Source organism: Scatophagus argus, chromosome 13 (assembly GCF_020382885.2).
Source record: "Scatophagus argus isolate fScaArg1 chromosome 13, fScaArg1.pri, whole genome shotgun sequence".
Taxonomy (NCBI): Eukaryota; Metazoa; Chordata; class Actinopteri; family Scatophagidae; genus Scatophagus; species Scatophagus argus.
Window position 1 is genome coordinate 20,607,064 of NC_058505.1, and position 25,982 is coordinate 20,633,045.

The 25,982-nt window shown below is 40.7% G+C and overlaps 1 protein-coding gene across 1 annotated transcript in view; it reads left to right on the top strand.

Moving 5' to 3' along the window:
• Positions 1-25,982, top strand: part of map4l (microtubule associated protein 4 like) — an 80,163-nt gene that overhangs the window by 30,416 nt on the left and 23,765 nt on the right. The window contains exons 7-9 of the mRNA XM_046407779.1: positions 14,438-14,808; positions 17,423-17,620; positions 24,777-24,891. Of these exons, the coding sequence (XP_046263735.1) occupies positions 14,438-14,808; positions 17,423-17,620; positions 24,777-24,891 (684 nt within the window). The remainder of the gene's footprint in view (positions 1-14,437; positions 14,809-17,422; positions 17,621-24,776; positions 24,892-25,982) is intronic.

The following is a 25,982-nucleotide window of genomic DNA, read 5'->3' on the forward strand; positions in this document are numbered from 1 at the left end:
CAGTCTCTCTGTGGTCTAGCTTGTTATTTGCCAAGTTGCCAAAGTTTTAGTTTTTGAGATTTTTACAGTTTTATTTTGGGAGCCATATTTACCATCAAATTTCTAATCATTAAAAGTTTTTGAGATTTTTACAGTTTTATTTTGGGAAGTTACAGTTGGCCTTCCATGGTCAAAATACAGATATCATTTGCATATTAATGGAAGGAAGTAATGCCAGCTTGAACAAGGGAATCAACTATATGCTGTGTGGCAGCAACAAAATAGCTTGAATATAAACAAGTAAGTTTGTAAGTAAAATACAAAGAGATCAAAACAAGTCAAATTGTATTACCGCAGAAACATGAACTCATTAAAGCAAGTGACAGAACTCAGAGTCAGAGGAGGAGAACAGCGTCCAGAGTGTGTCGGGAGAGAACCAGAAAGAAACATGTTAAATAAACAGTAAGAAATAGTAAGCCTGGTGTTACTCTTGAATTTTCTTATTATCAACAGATCACAATTCCATTATTTCCTAAAAATAGTGGGCATATGTAGTTTTTCAGGAGGAAACAATGTGTTGCTATTTTCATCTGTGGATTGATCAAGGTTTGGTGCTCTAGTGAGTATTTCCAGCCAGCCTTATCTCACTTGTGCTGTAATGATAAGTTAAGTTAGGCAGAATCATAAAATTGAGTCATAATGAGAAAGAGAGCCAGTGACCAGGAAGAACTGGGGATATCATATATCTGCGCTGGAGACAGAAAATCAGTTACAGAAAAATGGCCACGAGCAGTAATGAGAGTGACACAGTTGTATAGGCTGTTCCAAGTCAGGGGGGTTCAAACAGCGAGACGTGCCTAGAAAGACAGGTGGAGAAACATGAGACAAAGACAATGCATGAAGTGAAACAGTCAAGCACATCCCAGCGTTCTAAAAACAGGAAGGGAATTATTGTACTTTGGTCAATGATTTGCACACTCAGCAGCCGCCATAGTGATGCACGGCTCGCGGTACCTTAAACTAACAAATGATGGATTTTATGTAAAGTTTATACATAAGATATGCAGTATGTTTGATGTTTTTGCCTTTGGCTTTTCGAGTACTGTTTTTTTTCTATGTCTTTCCATCACAAGTTAAGTAAACTGGTCTACACTGGACATGGTTTTGTGGGACATCATGATGAAGAATGGAAACCTCTCCTAGCTGAGCTAAAATGAAATGACATCTCTCAATGCAGCTGCAGTAAAAAAAATGACATCAGCCACATAGGTAGAGGTCACTGCCACAGGCTTTCAGACATGCAGTTCAACAGAGTCCTAATGAATATACATAACATCTGATTTGATACATTCTCACCTGAAAGTAAAAACAGTCTGTGAAGGTGAAAAATGAATACGGGGGGGCGGGGTAAGTCCTTTGCCTTTCGACTTTCAGACTTGCTCTTGTCTGGTCTCAAAATGCCAGAACTTCTGCTGTCAAACTTACAAGTTTTTCTGCTTTAACCAGAAGACCCGCTTCAGTGTTAGCACATCACCTCTGAGGCTGACCCAGAGTTTAACAGAAGCATTGCCTGCATCTCTTGCATAACGGCCACCCTTTCCGACTGTGTGGAAACTGAACAATGCTCTAATGTCTTCCTATTCCTCTCTCTGGCTGCCTCTTTCTCTGTGGTTACAGTCGACAAATTGTTTGTGGAGGATTATGTAATAATGCTCTATTCATTTTCAGCCATGCTTGACGAGTTGCTCCTGTTATTTTGGCACAAGCTTCGGATGTGTCGGGGATGAAGTGGGGTTGGTGGCTGAAAGTCAGCTGCTATGTGCAGTGAAAAAAAACTCATCAGACATTTGGTTGAAATACTGTCAGCTGATTCCCAAACATATTTACTACTGTCTACATGTGAACTAGCTGTCAACACTTTCTACTTTTGTTTGGCTCCTTTTGTCTTCTGCGAGGACCAAACATTTTTGTTGTAAACAGCATTAAGATTGAGATTAACATGCAGGCGTGTAATGAAGGCTGAATACACGTAAACACTGTTTAATCACCTGTTGTATGGTTTACGTATCACCTTGGTCATGCAGCGTTACAGCTCAGGTTTGTGATGCAAGTACTGCATATTGTGAGAGCAGTAGCCCTTTTTGAACGTGACCTTGGTCTCTGGGAAAGGTTGCTCAGTGTTTTAAACTGCTAGAAGAATTATCAGTTCCAGCTGAGATTCAAGACCGAATACTGAATTCCAGATGGTTTCACTCCTTGACGTCAGTTTATGCTTTCTGCTTCACGCATGGAGCTGATGATAGCTGAGTGCTGCACATCGTGTCATTATGTCTGTCTGGAAAGCAGCATCAGTTTCATCATGTTGTAGTTTCTTGTTACAGTTTAGGTAGATGTAATGTAATATCGACAGTTAGCCCCTGCACACAATTTCTCAGTAAGTCCAGAAAGTCAGTGCTTGGCAGAAACGTGGAGATGAAAGAGGCAGAGTGCGGATGAGATCCTGTGCCGTCAGAACAGTTTTAATCCTCCTTGCAAGGATGTTGTATAAATGCTGAGTTGGGTGTTGTGGGATATTGCACCACTCTTGAAGCTGAAAAGGCTCCAGTACCATGCACACAGTTAGTTGAAGGCATCGATGAATACTGGAAAGGGGACAGGTTGGCTTCACTCACAACACATTACTTTATTTCATAACTAATGGCTCCAGCTTACACTGGGTCATTCCTCTGCCCCAGCTCTTGGCACAAATGGTTTACAAAGGCAAGCTGTGCCATAATAGTTAGTTTTGAAAAGCTCATGATCTAAAGCTACACGTTTAATTCTGTGTTGAATTTTAAAATCGGTACTTCATTGGAATAAACATCTCAACATCAGGCCTTTTTAATACCAGTAAATACACAGGTATAACTGATAACACACAGGCGACCCAGGTAAGCGCTCCACAAACTATGCTTCTCAGGAAACACCACAATACCAGAACCCTAGAAATTGCGCTCAATACTGCAGTGCAGCCATAATTAATGTTACAAGTGACACCTGTGCATTTCCTGCATGTAAAAATGTCTACTTTGAAGAAGGTACTTTCTCTTCCTTCAAGCTTCAAATTGTGCCAGGGGTTCTGTGCAGTCTGTCTTCTTTTGGTATATTTGTAAAAAATTTTAAAGCATCTCTAATCATGTCAGATGACCAAAAAGCAGTTAAAAGAGAGTGACACTTGGACTTAATTTTATAAGGAGGTCAGAATCATGACTATAAATGTTGAAATGTCTAAAACAGGTCTAAAACACCTAGACCTTTCTCTGTTTAATTATTTGTGCGTTTACATTATTCCAAACATCTCAAACAAGTTCAAACCTAGAGATATTAGTCATTGTCAAGGTAATGGTGCTTTTCATTTGGTCGCCTGTCACTACAGGGAAGAAAGGTAGTCTTTCTCCCAAAGTCACATCAAATCAATTTTCATCAGCAATTATGGTTGTTTAACAATGGAGATTATAATTCCCACTACTTGCGTCTTTTGTTTTGTTTTCATTTAGAGACTTCCTGTTGGCAGAATCTACATACATGATGATTGAGAGGTGATTATGAGAGAGATCTCACTAAGTGGCAGAAAATCTCTAAAACAAGCTAATAAAGCCTTGAAAGTCATCAAGTTGTTCTGGGTTTCATAATAAGAAACAAGTGCCTACCCTGTATCACCATCTCTTCGCAGCTTTCTTGGCCTCCTGATGAGTTGACTGTGAAGCTAGTGTTCACTGGGATGTTATACACCGTTTGGTCAGTGCTGAGAAAAGAAGTCTTTGACTTTTTGGCCATCTTATGCTTATCATATAATGTAAAGTTAGCTTGCACTAGCTAATTTGTGCTGTGTTAAGTTAGCCAGTAGGCTCGCACTTCATAGCTGCTTTCACTGTTCAGTCTGAAGAAATTTCTTCAGTCCACAGTACCAAACCAACGAGCTTGAAAAAAATGATAATCTGATCCAGGCTATAGCTGAAGGCCTTTCACGTTGAGACCTCAGCTTTAACATGTAACATAGCCTGTTTTTCTAACTGATGTTGGCTGTCTGCTTTGTGTTGCATTGAAAACCCACATATCAAACTTCTAATTGTAAGAACTGACATACTGTTACTGCTACTAATTAGACTAACATGATTCACCTTTGGGAGTTAGTAACTGTTCTGTTGTGACTTTTGTGCCTTTGGTCAAGATTTGGTTTTGAAAAGTATCATATTATATTTAACACTGAATGGATGAATTCTATTTTTCAATTATTTCTGATTAATGCCTTTACTGAAAACCCCTGTGGCTTTAAAGCAGGCTAAGCTTCATCCTGTCTTAATTTTTTCCCCAAAAAGACTTGCGGGTACAGGATACTTACCATTGTTCAAGAACTGTCAGCAATAAAGAACTAGCCTCTAGCCTTTTATGTAGTATGTTGTCCAGAAGAGTTGTCTGCCTATGAAAACAAAAGAAACTTTGAAAATATTACACTTCAAAGTCAGTCAAGCCAAGAATACAGCCCAAAATAATATATTTGCCCCTACTCCTGAACTGGATGTGCTTGCAGTGAAATCTAATGAATATGATCAAGTGAATCAATGTGATCAGCTAAATCAAGTTGATTATTGAGTTAATTATGGTAAACATGTGAAAACAGGAACTTTGCAAGTGAATACGAACTACAGAAAATAATTTTAGTGAACGCACAAATTAATCAACACAGGTGCATGTTTTTCCATGACATCAGTGTGGTAAATTATAGATTCAAAAAATATGTTTTTTCTTTTTTTCTTTCTTACGTGTGCAGTAATAGCTGATATTAGAAGGAGACAAAGACCAATCAGAGTCTAGTCTGGATGATTACAGTCTTCAAAGATGTGTCACTAATCTCTCCTTATGTCTCTCGCTTTGTATTAACATGTGAACAGTGGCTGTCATATGGCAACTGTGACATTCACTGAGCTGTTTGTGTGCATGTATGTTTGCCACCCTACATGTGTTTGTGCTATCTTGTGTCTTCATGTGTGTATGCCCGTGCACACTTGTCGCTAGGGGCTAGATGCTGAAATTTTGCTCCAGCGAATGAGGGAATATTCCGGGCTATCATGTGACTTTGTGATGTCAGAGAGAGGGGGAGAGTGAGAGAGAGAAAGAAGAGAGACAGAGAGAAAGCAAGGTGCAATTTAGCCCCACAGCTGATCTGTGCAGTGCTCAGAGAGAAACCGAGACAACCAGACACACACAGCCACTCTCACTCTCACACGCACCCCTTTCGCCTCGCCTGTAAACACACAGATCTATTTTGCATACACACATGCACTTCACGTGCATCAGCTCAGTTAACACACACAACTCTGGGGCATTACTTTAAAAAAAAAAAAAAAGAAGAAAGGATGCATTGCTTTCTCTACTTTTCAAGCTCATAACTCTTTGGATACTAAGGAAATTTTTGCCCCCTGGACAAGAGTAAAACGGCACTTCCTGGAGACAGAAAAGAGCAGGAGACAGGAGGAAAAACTGAAGACAGATATAAGGAAGAACAAAAACTACAAAAAAGGACAAAGAAATAAATAAGACAGAAAAGAAGAGACTGACAAGAGACCAAGCAAGAAAACAACAGACCCGGAGAATGTCCTTCCTTTCTGGCTCACCCTGGCAGCAGCCAAACATTATCAGTGGGAGCAGCGGGTACGGACAACCTTCCAGTGGACATCAACAACAGCAGCAGCAGCACAAACCTTCCAGTACCCTCTCTGATACCAGCATCCCTGCGGTGTTGGCCTCCTCTTCGCTATCACCCCCCAACCCAGCCTCTGAACAACACAGTGACTGGCACTGCCAAGGCCAGATGGCACTAGGAGGGCAGGTTGCTGCTGCCACACAGGGGGGGTCCAAAATAACTTTGATGGAAGACGAAATGAAATTTGAGCGATGCAGGACCGAGGGGACATTGTCAGGGATAGAGACCAAGGTACCAGGAGCTCCGAGCTTTAACATGCCAGTACTGGAGATAGAGGACGAGGGCTCTAGAGGAGTGAGGCCAAAGGAGGATGGACACAGGGTGGGAGGGGCAGGTGGGCCATTAGGCAGTGCAGGACAAAGTCCTAGCAGCCCCGTGTCTTCCCGCTCTTCCCCTTCCTCTTCATTACCTTCCCCATCCATCTCACCTGGGCGATCCTTTACGAATTCTGTGACAGACCATAAGTCCACTTCAAACCCTAACTTTGGACAAAATAATCTGCAACAAAACTGTAGAGGAAGCAAAGATGGATTTTATATCCAGGGATCTCAAGTGCCTGCACAAGTTGAGCAGCCTGGTGAGAGGAACACATTGAGCCCTTGCTTCATTGGAAGTACAAGATCAAATCCAGGACATAAAGAGGATGAGAAGAAATCTGTTCCATCTTCTTCCTCTGGAAACTTACTTGGAAATCTAAAAGAAAATTCAGTTGCACATCTAACTGGAAATCAAGCTGTCAAGCCATCTTTAGGAAAGCAAAGTGTTACACAGCCCACTGATACTGCTCCTCCTGCTGCTGATCTACCAAGCAGTAAAGCTGGTGCGACTGAAGGGCCTAGAGCAGGCCTACCTCCTAGTGTTGGGGTGCATGAAGTAGGGAAGGGAAAAGTGGAAAGAGAAAACTTTAGCCATTCTGAAAAGGGAAGGACAGGGTCATGTACTCCTAGTGGAGGTGGAACAGGTGGAGCAATGCATGGCTTGTCACAGGATTCAAGTCGTGTTGAAGATGAGAACGTGGGATCACATGCTCCATTAAACAGAGCGATAAAAACAGGCCAAAGCAGTGAAATGCCACAGCGGACTGCAGTGCGACGCGCATTGTCTGATTGTTCACATTTGTCTGTTCCCACGATAATGGCCGGAACATACCCCACTTCTATGGGAGGCTCGCCAACGATGATACCAAACATGCCAAACTTTGCCCTGGCAGGAACAGTATGCCCGCCCAGGGCACCTTACCCGCACGTGGCTGTCCGACGCTCACTCACAGTCACAGACAGCACAGAAGCCGCAGCTGCAATGATGACAGTGATGTCATCCCCGTTAATGACATCACCTGTAATGCCATCCTCTCCACCTCCAAAAAGGCATCATGGGAGTTGTGAAAGCAATTTTTTACTCACTGTACCACCCCCTACAGGAACAGCTATTAACAGCATGCAAGATGATAAACTAAACACGGGTAAGAGTTTCTTCTTCTGTTGTGATGTCTATGAAAAAACATAAACAACAGATTATCACATTTACAGGGTAAAGTTTTCTTAGCTTGGTTCCAGACCCCCGAATCAATGTTAAGATATCTAATTTGTTCAGCAGTTTATAAAGGTTTGGTTTTGTGTCCATAGTCGTTTATTTTAGCCTTTTGAAGAAACTGTTAACCATCAGTCGCTCGTTGTTCTACCTAGCTACATTCATGAAAAATTGTGACATGCGTGGACAAGATTTATGCAGCTGTGCAAAGTGCTACCATGCAACATAGGTATGCCCTTCCCACCCTCCACAAGCTTTCCCTTGGATTTACCGAATAGAAGGCTACCATGCATGTATCAGTCATGCGAAACAGAACATTTGCAGTGGAAATGGCTTGCTAGAGTGGTGCCAAAAAGGGTGAATACTTTTACTTCAGCTTTTTGATTTCATTGTTTGTGTTCTCTTTAAGTCAAATCTTTATAGCCAGTGTAGCATCCATGTGTATTTCTGAGGACATTTATATTTTCCACAGCACTGGCACACCGTGAATGTAGGCCACAGTGTTACCCCTTAACTTGTAACTGTAACTTTAAATTCCAGCCACTTGCTTGTAACCTGATCTAATGAAAGAATTTAGTACCAGCATTGATTTGTATTATCTTAATTCATACAGAGCTGTGATTATACAGAAATGTAACATCTCCAACAGACTGGAGCAAGAGGACTGCTTTTGTGTTACTCTGCCTTCATCTTCGTACGTGGTTGTGCAGTATTTGAATATCATCGTCACAGAGCTAGACCATGAGTATCTGCAGTTCTTTCTTCTGCGGTTTCACTTCACGTCAGCACACGCTGCAGTTCGTGGCGTTACAGCTCAGTGGCATTTGGCTAGATATAGGATGTTTGCCTTCTTTTCCAACATCAGCTGTGTCTGAAAAGGGGAGTATTTTAGAACATCAGTCAGAGGCTGCCACAGTGCTGGTTGCCAATTTGATAGGAAGCACATGCGCTAAGCTTCTGACATTCTGTGACTGGGCATGAGTATGCATTTGGTGTATCCTGATGCTGCTTCCATTGCTGCTCACCATCATTATCCTCCTGTGCATATTAGTTCAGATTCTTTGTGTTTTTCTTTGGCAGAGTTGTGTTTATTCTCCCTGCTCTCAGTTACACTTTAAATTTCACTTACAGGGAGGTCATATGGAACAGAGCCTTTCTAACAACATCCTGTTAACGATATATACATCTTGTATTTGGTTGGTTGACATGTCATGTTTATTTAAGACGGGGGTAATCACGTTAATGAGCTGAGTTGAAAGGAAGGTATGGGTTTTGCATGTGTCAGTACATTGAGTTGGTCAGAGTAATTAAGCTATATGAGGTCCATCCTTGAGGTCACAGCCACCATCTGCAGGACACAGCTGATAGCAGCTCATGCTGGGTATAAATAGACACAAGCTTTGATGCAATACTTGAGTTCAGGATACAGTTTTATACTTTTTGTGCAAATTGTAGAACACACACTGAATGTACAAATTATTTGGATTGTCTTCCTGGTTTTAAGTATTAACAAGTTAGTAGCATTAAGTATGAATTATTTCATTATTAACACATTAGTAAATATGGATGAGGTTTCTCCTAATGAGCCTCCCTTATCAACTGCTGCCATGATAACCAAGGACAATAGGTTTTGTCCCTTCTGTTGACCGTTGGACTAAGCACACTTTGCTGTATCGGAGATGAGAGTTCAGATGGGACTGTCACACTTTTGTTGGGATGTCGTGAGTGCTGTCTGCTTGCCTTATTTGGAGAAAGTATATGAAATTAGTTTAGGAAACAAGTCTTCATTTCCATTATCTCAAAGGTTAATGCACTTTTAAAAGTAAATCAATAACGGGAAATGGGCTTTGCCAGATTACACATCATCGCCGTGTTTTATTTCACTTTATTAATGTCACATAGATATTATCGCATCTTCCTATTATGTGACGTTCTTTGAAATTACTGTTCGATGAATTCTAGGACTAATTCAGAGGACATTCTGACAGGTGAGAGATGTAACAGATACAGAAAGAGGGAAAAGTGTGTGAAGGGAGCTGGCAGAGGGTTATGGAAGGACGAGCCCAGGGCTGAGAACTTAGAATGAACACTGATTTGGATTATTGACATCTTTCATTTGGAACAAGGAACAAGGTTAATGAAAGAGGAAACATCCATAAATTTGTCCTTCCCCATGTACATTGCAACATTTTCTATCCGTTTCTATTTAGTATATAGTGTATGTTTCTCAGCATATGTTATCTATCTATCTAGCCATGTTTTTCAGACTGCAGCCGACAGAGAAAAGCTGGGACATTGATTAGACATTGACTCTGACTGTACTCATTCAAATATAGAGCAGCTATTTCTAGCATCGTGTATGTGTGCTTGTGTGCGTGTGTGTGTGTGTGTGTGAGGAGAGCTTCCACTGACGTGAATCTTACAGATTTTAAAGGCACACGCCCCCACAGACACACAGACAGCAAGACTGAAACTTAAAGTGTTTTTTTCTTTCTTTTTTTTTTTTTTTAATTTAACACAGAAAAAGATCACAGCTGCACAACAATACACACACATGCACAAAGAAGTACGTGACCGTAAGGGGAGGGGGAGTGTGAGTCTTGAAGCTTGAGCTGAAAGGAAAGTCAAACAGCGATAATACACAAGCAGTTCATTAAACAGATGGGCTCAGTTACCTGTAGTCATCTTTTAAAACGCTTCTTTATGTTGGAGCCACTTAGACCTCTGCCCTTCCTGTAATGCTGTCTCTATGATCTCTATGATCTTGCTATATGGAGGGGAATCTGGAATCTGTCGAACGCAAAACAACAGAACTGAATTGATAACATTAACTGGGGTTTGTAGGCGATTACAGGAGGGGGAAGGGAAACAGGTGCACCAGGTGTATGTGGGCAGCCAGGACGTTTAACCAGGTGTGTGTGAGGCTCACGGGGTCATGCTTTCAAACGTCTGTCTGCACTCCAGGGATTCGAGACACAAATCATGGTGTACCGCTGTATAAGAAATATTTTCAAAAAGCAACAGTAGTAAATTGCGAACATATAATGTTGCGATGCACCGATAAAAACGTTACATCAAAAGGCTTTGCAAACATTAAACGTGGTTTGTCTCTCACATACTGCAGCAATGTCATTGAATTCAGTTTATGCAAAGTCATGTGTCTGTCTATGTAGTTTGATAGCTATCATGCTAACAAGTAGGAGCTATAGCGGTCAATACTCAAACTGGGCTTATGTGTGCCTGTTAGACAGCAAAGGAGAAACTCTGTGTGTGTGTGTGTGTGTGTGTGTGTGTGTGTGTGTGTGTGTGTGTGTGTGTGTGTGTGTGTTGAAAAGGCTGCCTGCAGTAAAATATCTTTGCACCAGCTCCATGTCTGTGTATGTTAGTCATGCCCTGATTACTTGGCAGTCAACTCTCTCTGTCACAAACACACACACACACACACACACACACACACACACACACACACACACACACACACACACACAGCTGGTTGCCAGCAGCTGTGTATTGTAGCGTGGTATTAGATGGATCCTCTGTGTTCTCAGCCAGCAGTTTCATGTTGGATGAGTCATATAGCTGGGGTTGCAGAGTGGTTACAGTGATATAAACTACTGTAGCATGAGCAGTAAAGCCACAGGTTTGTGTGGAAGCTATGCTCATAGAGTCGTATAATGTTTAAGACCCTACTTTATGTGTGGATGCTTTATGGGTGTGGTGTCTTTCATTATACAGACAGCAAATGTTTTTGTAGAAATACAACCAAAAGTTGGTGCAGACCACATGTTGCTTTTAGCTCCTCACTCTTGTTTGCCCTTCTGAAATGTGTTTTGTTGTTGTTGTTGTTGTTGAACGTTATTGTCCAGTCATTTCTCAGTGCTTTGACTGAGTTTGATTTCCTGAAACACAGAAATATAAAATCTTTCCTAGTCTAATCAGATTCATGCAGACTATGTAAACCCATTTTGTTTGGGGTGAAGTAATGGCTTAAATCTTGCTAATAATACCTCAAAGTTTAAGGAGGAAGTCTGTACGTTTACATTTTACTGTCGATCTCCAAATAAATGACGTAATCTAATCTAACCTAATTTAACGGTAACAATCTTAAAGTCCATTTTCAAGCTTTATCATCAGATTTGCTGATGAAGACAATGAGACAACTTAATAAAAAAAACGAAACCAAAGCTGTCAGCCTTGAGTGATAGGATTCTGTGATAAATCAGTAGGGAGCTCTTTTAATGTCTGGATTTTTCATTGTCTGTGGCAGTCAGGAAAAATAAAGCTGAACTTACCACACCAACAAAAGTAGACTAAAACACCGAAATTACAAAAAGATAGATCAGGATGACAAATTTACAGCTAGAGGACAGAAAAAGGAGAAAAGTTTTCTTTAGCAGTATAGACTATAGAACTTTTTTTTAGTTCTTAAATGGATTATATTGACTCGTGTTTTCTGCGTCACACATCGGAGTCAGACAGGAACAAAGCTCTGCAAGGAATCTCACAATCATGGACATTAAAATTCATGAAACAAGTAGATGTCACCGAGAGGCTTTGTAAAGCAGCTGCAGCAAGTGATGAGCTTGTATCGGCTTAACATGGCGAGGCAGGAACTGACTTCATTACAGCCTGATAAAGCACAGCAAAACAATAGCGTTGTAATAATAGTGAAAACGGGAATGCAGGAATCTGTCACCTGCATGACCACATATGAGTGACACGTGAGAATCTTCCATGTCCGACTCCAAGCTGAGCTAGTTTACAGCTGTCTTGTCTGATGGCAGCTGTACTTCTCGAGGATTGTGCTTCATGTTGTCGGTTTGATTGCTAGAGAAAATAAATTTGCATGATTTCCGAGGTTTTCAGAGTTAACAAAGAGGGGGGAGATACGATGACATAGTCAGGGCACAGCACAGTCAGACCTGTCCAGTATCACCGTTATGTAAGAGATTTCTTAGTGGCCCCTGCACGCCCCTCCATCTGCTCACCTTTCCCTGACTGACGTCCCACTTGCTTTCACTTTATTCTCTCCTTCTTTCTTAAACTGTGCTCATCCTGTGAATCAGCTTTTTGGCAACATTGGCAATGCAACCCAGTTTGACCCTGTGCTTCCTCTGTGGAGGCTGGATGTCCCTTAATATTATTCTCATAATCCTGGCGCACAGATTAGATAACACTAATATCATGCATACCTTTCAAATTTTGATTTGAAAAGAAAAAAAATACAGATAATGTTTTTTGCAATCATACTCTTACTCGCACGCAGAAGTTAAATACAAGCTGTATTCTCAAAATTACATACATCACATTCTAACAAGACTATCTAACTATAACTATCACTAACTATAAATATGTTTATAAGGGAAACAAAATCACTGTTCAGAGATAATGTTTATTTGACTGAATGGAACACTACATTTATGTGCCACACGGGAGGCGACTGGGGTGGGCTGCACAAAGCCTGATAGCCCAGACCCCAGTTTGTGATTAAGTTTGACAAGAGAAGAGCTTTGGTCAAGTGATTGGTCAAATCTGGAAAACAAATGAAATATGTTGTCAGTGAATATTTTATTGATATGTTCTGTATCAACATTTTAGTGACTTGCCACTTATGTTAATCAGTAACGTCCTCAATATGTTATTAGAAAGCTTAATTGGTCTGCAATAAATACTATTTATTAATATGTTTACTGTTACAAAGTAGTTGTAAATAAATATATGTATATAAATGTAATTTTTAGGAGGCACAGCTGTAAATAGTGTATGACTAAAAATAACTACAATGGGAGCTTACAATATATATCCACACATGTAAAAATAGTCTCTAAGTGAAGACAGCATGTTTCTCTCTGGACATTATTCCCTGGAGTCATACATGTCGATACAGTGATAACTTCCATTTCAGCAAAAATGCTTTTAATGCTTTTTATTAAAGTCCTTCAAAGTATTACACTACATATATTATACAAATGTGGATGTAAACTGCAACTTGACTGCTTGTTAGGGTACACCATCTTTGCTGTGCTGCAGCTAGAAAAGGAGAACAAATTCCCATGAAAACATCAGCAAGAAAGGGAAATACTAGATTTTTCTAACTTTTCAATTATTGTAGTAGACTGAAAATGATATCAGGAGATGGTATCCACTGGTACCCCAGGGGATGAGGTGGTGTGGATTTGTAGCGAGAACCAGTTGGTTAGAGCTAAATATCTACGTCTTCAGGACATGATACCTAACGTGAAGACAAAGACTATGTGAAGCAAGATTTCACATCAGTCTGATTAACAGACTGAACATTTATTACGTTTACTACATCATATATGCATAGTCACAATCATACATGCAATAATGTGCGAAAAGATATTCTGCAACACATCTAAGGACAAAGGGCGTCGTGTGGTGAACCAAGTCTGGACCACATTATGGAGAATATGCAAGGCGAATGTATTTGTCTGACACAAGACGTAAAAGGTATTAAGTTAACCCAACTATATGTCAGCTTGTAGTTCAGCATCTGAAATGTTCACCTTCTCTATCAGGGCTGGATTTGACCTTTCTGACATGTATTTTCAAAGACACAGCATCATCAGTGGACACTTGCATAATTTAGTGCAAAAGAATCACTGGGCCTGACCCGTTTACCAGCCAGACCCAGAATCATCTGCTGCTGCGACCTACATTAAATAACCTACATGCACATTCATGCTTAGAAGTAATTGAAGTCCAGTTGCAATTAGGAAATTATTTAATTTGATAATTTTTGCTGGTTAAAACATTCGTACACATTAGAATGTCACAGTGTCCTCAGAGGTGTCTAACAGTGTGCAATTTTTCCAGTTATTGACCTGATTGCAGTGCTGAACTTTTAACATTTAACAGCATGTACAGTTGGACGTTGAGGCATTTGAACAGTTTGTTCAAATGCCTGAAATGTTATGTTTACCTTACAAGAATGTCTTGCGGCCATGCAAATAAGGACATTTTCTCTCCAAAGAAAGTGGAGGTAGGGTTTTTACAAATAAATTATTACTGATGTGTCCTCAGTGCTGGTTTATTTGAGCCATGACCACATCTCTCCTGAATCTTGTGCATATGGTGCTTGTTCCTAAAACCTTAAATAAAATGCCATTCAGCTGAAGAAAGTTAAATAGGACATTGCTGATAATGACATTGTTTCTCTTGCAGTGAAATCTGACAACAAGGAAAAGCAGGAGAAGACAGACATCATGTCCAGCAAGACAGACAAGATAGAAACCTTTGACAAGAAAGGGAAGGAAGAACAGCAGAAGCAGGACAATGGCCCAGACAAGAACCAGAAGTCTGAGAAGATTGTCAAAGATGAAGAAAAGATGAAGAAGATGAACGCAGAGAAAAACAACAAGGCCAGTGAGAAAGCAGAGAAGATGGACAAGCCAGAGAAGACCAACAAAGATGAGAAGAAGGAAGAGGAGAAGAAACCAGCTGAGAAGAAGGAGGAGAAGGGAGGGAAAGGGATAGCCAAGTCTCCAACAGGCAACGGCAGCAAGACTTTGCCAAGTCCTGACAGCAAGAGCAAGGTGGGTCACACACACACACACACACACACACACACACACTATTGCGCTATCATGCTATCCTTACTCCTGCATACACACACGAAGTGGCAGAGTGTCCAATGGTTCCAGAAACAGCCCCGTCACCCAGAGGTCACAGGACATTGCCACAGCTGGTGTGTCCAGCAACAGCCTGCTAAAGCGTCCTGAAGGAGGACACGTAAATCTTTGCATGTTCACACACACAAACACACATACTGGTGCTAAGGTTGATTGCAGAAAAAACAGAGACATACTCCTTGTCAGTCATTGGTTCTGCTACCTCCCAGAATGGGGGTGGGGGGGGGGGGAGGGCTGTCTCTCTGCCTGACTGTCTGTCTGTGTCTGGTGTGTGTCTGCCGTTACTGTCAAATCAGTGGATTTGCTCGCAGGGGCTAATTCAATCTGTGTAAATCTTTTGTGTCAGGTTCAATTTCGATTAACTTTGACATTAAAGTTTGCATTTTTGCCAATAGTAAACTGTCCTGAGGTAATGGAAAGCCAGAGAGACCAAAATCAAGGAAATTATCATAACTTATTGAGTGTGTGGCACCATCCACCATCCAGCAGTGAAAACTGTCCATTACAGTTTCCTAAAGCACATGGTGAGGTCATCAGGTCACCAACTTTGCTAAATGACAGTTAGATTTGGTAGATTTACAGTTAGCAAGTAAGCTATTTGGAAGAGATACTTTCAGTCTTCAATAATTCTTTGTTGAATGAAATGATGTGCAATCCTCAGGACAAAATGCCAGATGGAGTAAACAGACAGTATTAAGAAAACAGACAGAAGTTCAGGGAGCCATTGTGAATGACTGGTGCTAGCATTTTCCAACTGGCTAGCAACAGCAGAGTGGGTGAAGCTTCAAAAACCTTAGGTTTTAAAAATGTCTTCAGAATTACTTGAACTTGAACTTGAGCTTTGTGTAATATTCCCTCAGTCTCTCTGGCTGAGCTGCCAAATCAGTGGAGCAAAAGTTCTATTACTGGGCATCTGTCACCAACCATACATCACCCCTAACGTGGTCATGGGGAGTTGTTGTCTTGGTGTCGTGTGTGTGTGTCGTCCTTCAGTCATGTCACCTTGGTGACCTAGCTTGGTAGCTAGCTTACTAGCTTATGGACTACAGCGAGAGCAGGTTTTTCACTGGGGAGGGGGTAAAACCTCAGCCGGCCATGCACACAAAGTCTTTCCGCAGCATCAGCATCAGCCAGTGAACTGCAGATAAGTGAAGGAGTGAAAGAGAAAATCAAGGAATTAAAGGTGGGAGAGAAGAAGAAATTAGATGTGAAAGCTTTCTGAGAAAACAGGTGAAGAAGAAAGGAGTGAAGAACAGGAGGAAAGAAGAACAGAGCTGCCAAAAGCAGATTTCAGAGGATAAGATATGCACTTAATCCTTTTGTATTTTAAAATAAGGGTGGAGCTGATAGTGAGAAGTGTTAAGAAACAGGGAGCAAAGGAGAACAGAGTAACCAGGAGAGGATTTAATAAAATATTAATAATATATACCCATGTTGTTTGTCCTACTATGCTGTTCTGTTTTTTTAGCAGTCAATTTAGTAGTCTTGCTGCATGCAACCTTTTCTCAAAGCCAAACAAAGCCTGTTGCGATAAACAGCCACATAGTGAGAACATTGATGTTCTCTATTGTGCGTGTGTTAAGCGAGTGTGAGAGGGCAAGCAGCAGAAAAGTGACTGTAAATGTTGTTGATCTGGCAGTAAATGAACGCTATAGTGTGTCAGTTATTTAATACACTCAAGACTGAGAGTTTTGTCTGCTGTTTCCTAATTGTTGGAAATGCTGAGGAGATTAACCCCACCAATATTTTGAGTGTGTGTGTGTGTATATGTATATACAGTATATATCTATATGTATATATAGATATATACACACAGACACACACACATATATATAGATCTGGTAGATCTGGCTCTGCCCCTGCTAGCTAGTGTGTTAGCAGTTAGCTTGCCCATTAGAGTAGTTCACCAGCTAGGCTCGAGTGCCAGCTCAACAATTACAGTGAAGTTTCTTAGGCTCCGACAACACTCGGATGAGATAGGGATGCAAAAGTACGAAAGTAAAATTTAATTAGCGTCAAATAGCATCTAAACTATGTCACCAAGTTTCCAGCATCACTTGTTTAGTGAAGGTGCACAGATGTGCGTTATGCTTTCTGGACCTGTAGTATGTGTGTAGAAGCTAAATGGGATGCCATGACCGAGTCTCTGTGGATGTGTATTGTGCTTGCTGATTCTCAGTTTTTATCTATTAATGTATCCAGTCCCTGAAACCCAGCTTCCATATCATGTGCTTCTTTTTGACTGCTTCTCATTTCATCATATTTGAGGTTAATTTTGTTTTACTATTCACAAGCTCTCTGAAAAGCTGTAAATTGCGAATTTAATTTTATAATTTCTAATGATTGTCATATCGTTGCTGCCTGTGCTGCCATATCATGCTATCATTGCAATCAGTGATTTCTTTCTATTTCTCTGTATGTCGTCCTTTTCTTTGCGTTTTCCTTTACTTGTTTTCCGTTCTGTTTTTTTGTTTGTTTTTTACTGTTATTATGCCTTTTTTAATTCCATTGTCACCAGCCTGACGTGGGTTCAACAAAACCAAACTCAGCTAAATCCCGCCCGTCTACCCTCTCCACCAATGTTGAGGCCACCTCAGCCAAACGCCCATCCCCCACCACAGCCTCAGCCAATAAAAAAAGCCCTGTTCCCAAGGTGACCACACCTACTGCTGCCAAGCGGCCACCAACGGCAACTGGCTCCCCCAATGTTGCCAAGGTGAGTATGAACACATGGGGAGAAACTATTTCTTCTGAGCAAACTGGGTGAATGTGCAGTATCTGTTTTAGTGAAGATGAAGTACAGCTGAGTTCAAGAACCCTGACCCACACTCCACCTGTCTAACTCAGGACACTTTGGGAGTGTGACTTTTGGTGGACCTTTGATAGATATGTATCCTATCATACATTTCTGGTTTCAAAGCAATGCTGTAGGATAAAAGTTATTCCATCAACTGTTATTTTGTAACCAAAAAATGTTTTGGTATTTTGATTTCAAGTATGTTGTCATCTTTTTAAAATAATGCCCACATGGAAATTTGTTCAGGTGTTTTCAAAGATGTGAGGAGCATACAACTTGGCTAGCGCAACATCCCCAGTGAAGAAAATCTTGTTTGAACAGAACCTTGATAATTTGTTGGTGTCACTGATGTCTGCATTTTATGCATAAGATTTAATAACCTTTCTGAGAAACAGAACAGAAACAGATCACAGAGTCTAAATCTAAAAATACTTCGTGCTAGATTAATTGCCTGATGTTAGTAGTTATTTTTTTTATTTAACCATTAAAGTTATCCAATAATAAAAGTATCTCTTGATTGCATCTTACATTCTACCTGGCACAGCACCTTACTGTGGCCCACAAAAAGAATATGGGTTTTCTGTGCTGCTGTACTGCGTGCATAAACTACATGTCCCAGAATGCATTTTGATTTTGTTATCTGAAGAGTACACTGAAGACATCTATCATCTATTATCTACATGTCTGTATACCCAGACAGAAGATCGGTATCATACATCTGTTTCCAGGCTCTCGAGCTGAGTGGTCGTTGCTAGTAACATTAAAAGTAGCAGCCAAGCAAAATGTCCAATAATAACAAAGTTGACACAGAGGGAAGACAGTTTAATGAGAAATAGGAAAGTGAGTATGTGTTGTGCTTAATGGAGGCAAGCATGTATGTGTTCTACCAAAGCAGCAGCAGTGCCACAGGAATACAAGTTACAGCCTGACTTTGACACCAAACAAGAAAGGCATTAGGAAGTGGAAGAATCAAAAGGCTCAACAGATTATGTTCACAAAAGTTACAGCAGAAAATGATGCAGCAGTGAAAGCCAGATTTGTTGTGGCTGAACAATCATCAAAATGTTTTTCAGAAGGTGTAGCTTTGCAGCATTGTCTGCTGAAGGTGTGTGGCTGGTTATACACTTGTATGTTTGCTTGCCATTTTATTTTGGTAGACCTCTGCTTTCAGAGCTACTTATTAATTATTAAGTTCTGACTAAACCCACAAATAATCAAATCCATCCATCCATTTTCTATACTGCTTATCCGTCAGGGTTGCAGGGGGCTGGAGCCTATCCCAACTGACTATGGGTGAGACAGGGTTCATCCTGGACTGGTCAGCAGGACAGCCACACACGCACACACTCCCACCTGCGGGCAATGTAGAATAGCCAGTTAACCTAATGCATATGTTTTTGGGATTGTGGGAGGAAGCCGGAGTACCCGGAGAAAACCCATGCAGGCACAGGGAGAACATGCAAACTCCACACAGAAGGGCCCAGACCGAGTTTTGAACCTGGAGGAGACAGTGCTAACTACTGTACCACGTGCCGCCCCAAATAATCAAATGTAGAGGCAGTTTTGACAACAAGTATACCCCTGGTCTGTGCAGTTGAAATCTCTGAAAAAGCTAATTAAGCAACTGTATGAGCTGAGATTACTCTAGTTAAGGGGCAGTTGCAAAAAGCTGCAGCCTTACCAGTTTGCATGGGAAGTCATAGAAATATTTACATCCTCTAATCTAATCCTGATTCAATTAAATTTTATCAGACCAGTCTATCCACCTTGTACTCAGGAATAATTATTGCTTTAATGGTGTTCTTGTGTGACATATTAGCTTATTAAATGCTATATAAGCTACCTGTCATCATTATGACAGAGCTTATGGTTTAAACTCTATCTCTCAATAATTTTATCTGAAACTTGCCTTACTAAATGGACTAGAATTGTCATGTGAGGCAACAAGTTTGCTGTCAGTTTGCTGCTGTATAACTACAACTATAACTAGCTGCCCAGACTGTATTTCTTGGCCTGGCCCTCTCAAACCTCAGAAAAACAGGACAAAGCAGAAAAATAGGACAATATTATACATTACTGATCTGTCGGATCTTCTGACCGTCAGACCTTAACATCTGTTCATATGTTATTTTAAGAATCCCACATCCCACTTACCAAAAGTTTTGAGTTGATACTTCAACGAATGAAATAAATAATATCTATATTGTAGAACAGAACTGTCATAGACTGTGTGCAGTCTATGAGAACTGAATGTATTCAAACTATCTGATAAAAGTATGAATTAAACTCACAACACAACAATTCTGTAACAAAACAAAACCTCATGATGCAAAATCAGACTGGCAAAATCAAAATCTTTCCAATTAGACAAAAATAAAAAGAAAGGTTTGTATCAAACATCATGTTGTTGAACCAACATCTAAACCAATCAGCCAATCAACTCTTTGATCAGGGGAGAGCCAGACATTTCCCATGATTCCCTGAAGTCTTGCAGTCAATGGAGCAGCTGTCTTGATCATGTCAGGTTGTCGTTGCCTTCCTGAAAAGCTAGCAGAGCAAATTGGGATAAAGTTGGACCAAAATCTAACTGTCATGCATTGTGCGTTTTTGTCTCTAGTGTTTAATTTCGTGAAGGCCTGGCTGATCTTGAGCAGGTCTGTTGTTTTTAGTTAGTACCGTATTTTCCGCACTATAAGGCGCACCGGATTATAAGGCACACCTTCAATGAATGGCCTATTTTAAAACTGTTTTCATATATAAGGCGCACCGCATTATAAGGCGCATAGGATAGAAGCTACAGCAGTGGCTCGGGTTGTGTTTTGCGTCCACTAGATGGAGCTGCGCTAAAGGGAATGTCAACAAAACAGTCAGATAAGTCAGTCAAACTTTATTAATAGAATACAAACCAGCGTTCTGACAACTCCGTTCACTCCCAAAATGAATAAACAGCTGTGTTATTATTTTTCCCGAGGTAATGTCAGCGACGTAGTATTTTCGCGACACAATTTATCTTTTAACAACAGCAATTTATAACAGGTAGTGCAACATTTTTATCACGTAGTGGAGGGGAACTTTTCCACGATTCAGTAAACACGTAAAAGAGTCTGATACCGTTACGGTAACTCAAACGTAAGTGCAATAACAATAGAGTAACTCTCGAAATAGTGCAAAGCAATAACCATTTAACAATAACTCAACGTTGCTCAAACGTTAATGTCCATATTCACAATATGACCAACCTTGTTCAGTTGTGAACACACAAAAGAAACACGTAAAGCTCACTTTATCAGTTCATTCCTCATTCACGAATCCCTCGAATTCTTCTTCTTCAGTGTCCGAATTGAACAGTTGGGCGAATACGACATCCAACATGCTCCATCTCGTCAACGTCATCATTATCCGAGTCAGTGTCGCTGCTGTTGTCTGGCAGTTCAGTGACAATCCCTGCCTTCCTGAAAGCTCGGACCACAGTTGAGACTGATATGTCAGCCCAGGCATTTACGATCCACTGGCAGATAGTGGCGTATGTCGTTCGGCGCTGTCTCCCTGTCTTAGTGAACGTGTGTTCGCCTTCCGTCATCCACTGCTCCCATGCAGTTCGCAGTCTAGCTTTGAATGCCCTGTTGACACCAATATCTAGCATATCGGGGTCTTCACACACACAAACGGTGTTGTACTGGAATTCCTCTTCACCGTACCGGCGCTTAAATCTGTTACTTCGGCCACGCCCCCTGACTACAGTAGCCACGATTGACCAATATTGATCCATAGATAAGGCGCATCGGATTATAAGGCGCACTGTCGGCTTTTGAGAAAATTGAAGGCTTTTAGGTGCGCCTTATAGTGTGGAAAATACGGTAATAGTGTTGTTACATGACAGAAATATTGCAAGTAAATGCACAAAGTATTCTTCTCAAAAACTACTTAGGGTGTTATCTACTTTTTAAGGCTCGGTGTTTAATGCATCATATAGCAGGCAACTAAAGAGGAGATCAGTATTGAAATTATCTACTTTCAACAAAGCACTTTTCTCCAATAAATGAAAAATAGTAGTAATCTTTTTTTCTAAAGAAATGCACAGATGCAGCAGCATGTTTTTGTAGAATAGAGTCTGTGCATGGCATAATACAAGTAAGGCAATTGTGTAGCATGTAATTAGTATAAACTAATCAAACAGCCAGACAAGGGCCGGCAAACAAGCAAACAAACAGCCAGGCAAGGGCCTAAAGGTGGTGTCAAAACTCTTGAACTCTCTAGCATACTGTGCACAGCGTACTTTCCGAACCTTTTGTTTCGTTTTAGCTGGAGCTGATTTTCCAAGTTAACAGAGTCTGTCTAGCTTTGTTTGGATATGAAAAGGAGACCAGCACAGCTGATGGTGATTCATGCTGGATGATTGAATCTTTCACTAGCGGCCTCATGGTGGTACAATACTCCCTGAGGAATGCAACTTCAACAGGACTCAACCTGTAACATACATGTATATGACATACAATAACTAAAACTATCATGGCTGTTGTAGGAATAGATTGCATACATGAGAGTCATTTAATTTTACTCACATTTTCACCATGAAGTCCTCACCCAACCTTCTGATGGCATCTTCCCCCTTGTCATCAGTGATGCATATTATCCTTCCAGTGACAATGTATGTTGAATAGAACACAACATAATAGAATGCTTTTATTGTCATTGCACAGCTGTACAATGAAAATTAAATGCAGCTCCTTGTAGTAAGGGGAATAAGGTGCATATAAGGGTGCAAGATAAAAGACATGATAAAAACAACACACAACAAACAACTGAACTAACATAAATAAGCAGCAAGGATGGAATAAATTGTAGCAAGTGTAAAAATGTATAAAATGAAATGCATTGCACAGTCCCAAATATTGATGATGAGTTCAATTCTTTTATGAATTCCAACATGCTGTAATGGGTCAAATTATTTGGAGTTCACACTTCACTAGCCAAGTGAGATTGTTCATTTTTGTGCTAGATGTCCTGGCATTTTGCAAATGTTGCATGCTAGAGTTTCTTGTAGGTGTCATTCCTGCCCTCTGCCAGGGCAACATCTGTTGTTGCCACAAGATTTAGCAGGTGACATGCACATTGTTGTTGGGGGTGGGGGTTAATCTTTTGCAAGCTGGTGCCACGGATCTTCTTTCCAGCGACTCTTCTTCGATCCAATGACATGTGACACCAAGGTAAATGTTCTCATGAGCAGACCAACAGTCTGTGCTAGTAGCAACAAATTTGACTTCATGCAGTTCTGCAATGAAACTTTTCTTCATGTGATTAGCAGCTTCACTATCCTAGTACAGACAGTCGGTCTGGAGATGATTTTGGCTTAAAGTTGCAATGTGGTAACAAAGTCATTGAAAAATGGCTGCTCTGCTACTGCAAATGGCTATGAACTATCACCAACTTTCATCGTGAAAGTGATGACAAGCTTGTCAACAGTTGCTTGTGAGTCTTGCTTGCTTACTGCAACTGGCATCATGTCTGGTAACCTGGCCTGTTTACATGTTGAGAGCTTGTTAGGTGTGGATTGACTCTTCTGTAAACATAAGTAGTATATCATCACGTCACTGCTATTGTACAACAATGGAAAACTAAATAAAGGCATTCAGCCAGAGATGTAATTGCATGGAATGATGTGAAATTGTGGTGAATTTGGTGGAAAGACTACTGAATTAACATTGGTAAAATTTTAAGAAGTATAATTTAATTAACAATAGCCAAACATGCATGCGCACGTTAGCTCTGTTCTACAAAGGCTAATTGATTATAGAGTACATTGCTTTAGGTTTGCCGAGCTAATTGCCCAAATCATATATGGTTAAAGCAATAAATTATAAGTAACTGTAAATCTTACCTGAGTGTGTTTTTTGAGATTAGAGGCTGAATTTCTGTAGGCATATCGACGCAGGTGGCAAGCAAAGTTTGCATTGCATTTACACACTGTCTGCCTTTCTCCCTGTGTACAAAAAAGACCTCCCAGGTGCAGCCGTGGGCTCTCGTTCTACATGTTTTCTTCATTATTTTTGGGGTTTTCAGTGTCACTGGGCTCTGTCTGCATTTAATTTCTGTTTCTCTTCAGAAATTATTCCTAACTCAGTAGGCTAATGACCTCCCCACATGCCTGCCTGACTTTTTTTTTTGTTTGTCGTTTGCTTGTTTCTTTACGAACTATTTCTTGGTTTTCATTGGCCTGTTTGCAATCTGTTGATAGCCTGTTGGCTATAAAACCACGGGTGAATGGTTCAGTATATTCAGATTGTACTGTATTGTAGCCTATTTCTTCTTCAGCATTTGCAATTTAATGTCGTGTTTGATGCCAGGCTGACTTGTTTGCCTTCTCAGTAGCGAGTTATGATTTTAAAAGTAGCAAAGTAGGTTACATAGTATTAAACATACTTGAGTGAGGGTAGAATTACAGTCTTGAATATATGCTCATAAAAGTACAACTGTCCCAAAAAACATCTTAATTACAACAGCGTGAGTGGTGGTAATTTATTACTTCCATCCCTGCAGTTCCGCTAAGGTTTAATCACCAGAGCCTGATTGAGCTGGTGATGTTAGTGTCCTCCTGTTGAACCTGTACTAGCTCCTGAGGACTTGTGCTGGTATGTGGGAAACTATTCCCCACAGATTTACACTTTTGTCTTTTAAGAAGTTTATATTTTTACATAAACGTCTGCCTCCTGTGGTTTTAGAATTATTTATACGTGAATGGTTCTTATCTCTGACATTGTGACCATGAGACAGTCCCACGTCTTTCCTGCGATGACTGTCTTAATTTATTTTTTGATTTTTAGATCTGACCATAAGACCTCAGTGTTCTTTCCCTCCCCCGCTCCTGTTTGTCATAAGTCTGTCTTCCCCTTCTTTTCTGTCTTTGATTTTATTCTATGCTTATGTCATGAATGCATGATTGGCTTCTCATAACACTTTAAGCACACTGCAGCAACACTTCACACAATGTACCATTATGTGCATATAAACTCTCATTCTTACAAACTGTCAAACCACACACACCCACAGCTTCTCTCTCCTCTGCTGTGATTTCCAGACTCCAGAAAATGCTACAGCTGAGAAACGCCCACCTGTGCCAAAGGCCACGCCCACACCCCGTACAGCTGCCAGTAAGAATGGCTCCTCTGCTGCTGCTGCAAGTAAACCTGCTGGTACGTGCACACTCACATACACTGTCATCAGGGTTAGGGTTAGTGATAGGTGTCAGAGACAGTACCTCCATTCTGTTTTGACTAGTTCATAGTGTTGCCATTGCAACATGACCTCTACAACAGGACCTGAACTCGCTACAGCAGCTGGAAAAATGACTCACTGGCTCCACTCCAGGCAACAGGCTAACTGAATTGTTACCATATGTTACACTTAATCGGATTCAAGAGCTGGCTTCTGAAGACACCAGACTGGTATTTTTATCTGCACATCATAAACAGTATCTCACCTCTCTAAGCGAGGGAACTGTGACTCAGTCTGGGCCATGTTAGTCAAACAGGCTTTCTGCTCTTTGAGCACTTCAGCTCAGCACCCTCAGAGAATATGATTCATTCATCCGGTTCACAGTGATGGGTGTTATGTCCTGCAAGGTGCATATTTCATTTTAGTTGCATGAGTGAGCTCCATTACTTTTGTGACTGTTGCACCAATGGCAGTAGTTTAGTTAGATTCCATAATGCTTGCGCCACACTATGGCAGCATTATATACAACACAGCTTCATCAGAATGATAGACACGCAGTCACACCTCCACAAACAGTGAAATGACTCACTATACTGATACTAATATCCCTTAAATCTCCTGTACAGTTGGTGAATTACGAACGCTTGCAGCCAAGAGGATTCTGGTAGACAGCAAATTTGCAACATGGCAAGACTTTGGATTGTCAGCCATTGATGATCAATCACCATCTTCTTTCCCCTCGTTATGGAAAAAGAGAAATAGCTGACCGGCTTACCAGTGAACACATACACTAATTGGTCAAGTGGGGGGCACAAAAACTCTGCACAAGCTGACAGCTGTATTGTTGCTTCATAAAGTTGTTATAGCTTATGTTAATTGTCTGTCACTGTTTCTGCTCTACATCAACTCCTGAGAAATCATATTTGACTCTTTAGTTGGTAAATGTTTGTTTCGTCACCAGCTAGTTGCTAATGTTGTCTGACGATTTAGCGGAGCAGGTAGTATAGAGTCAGGGATTACTGTAAAAGTAACCACTGCTGCTTCAAACCAGGTTGATGAGAGTATGTAT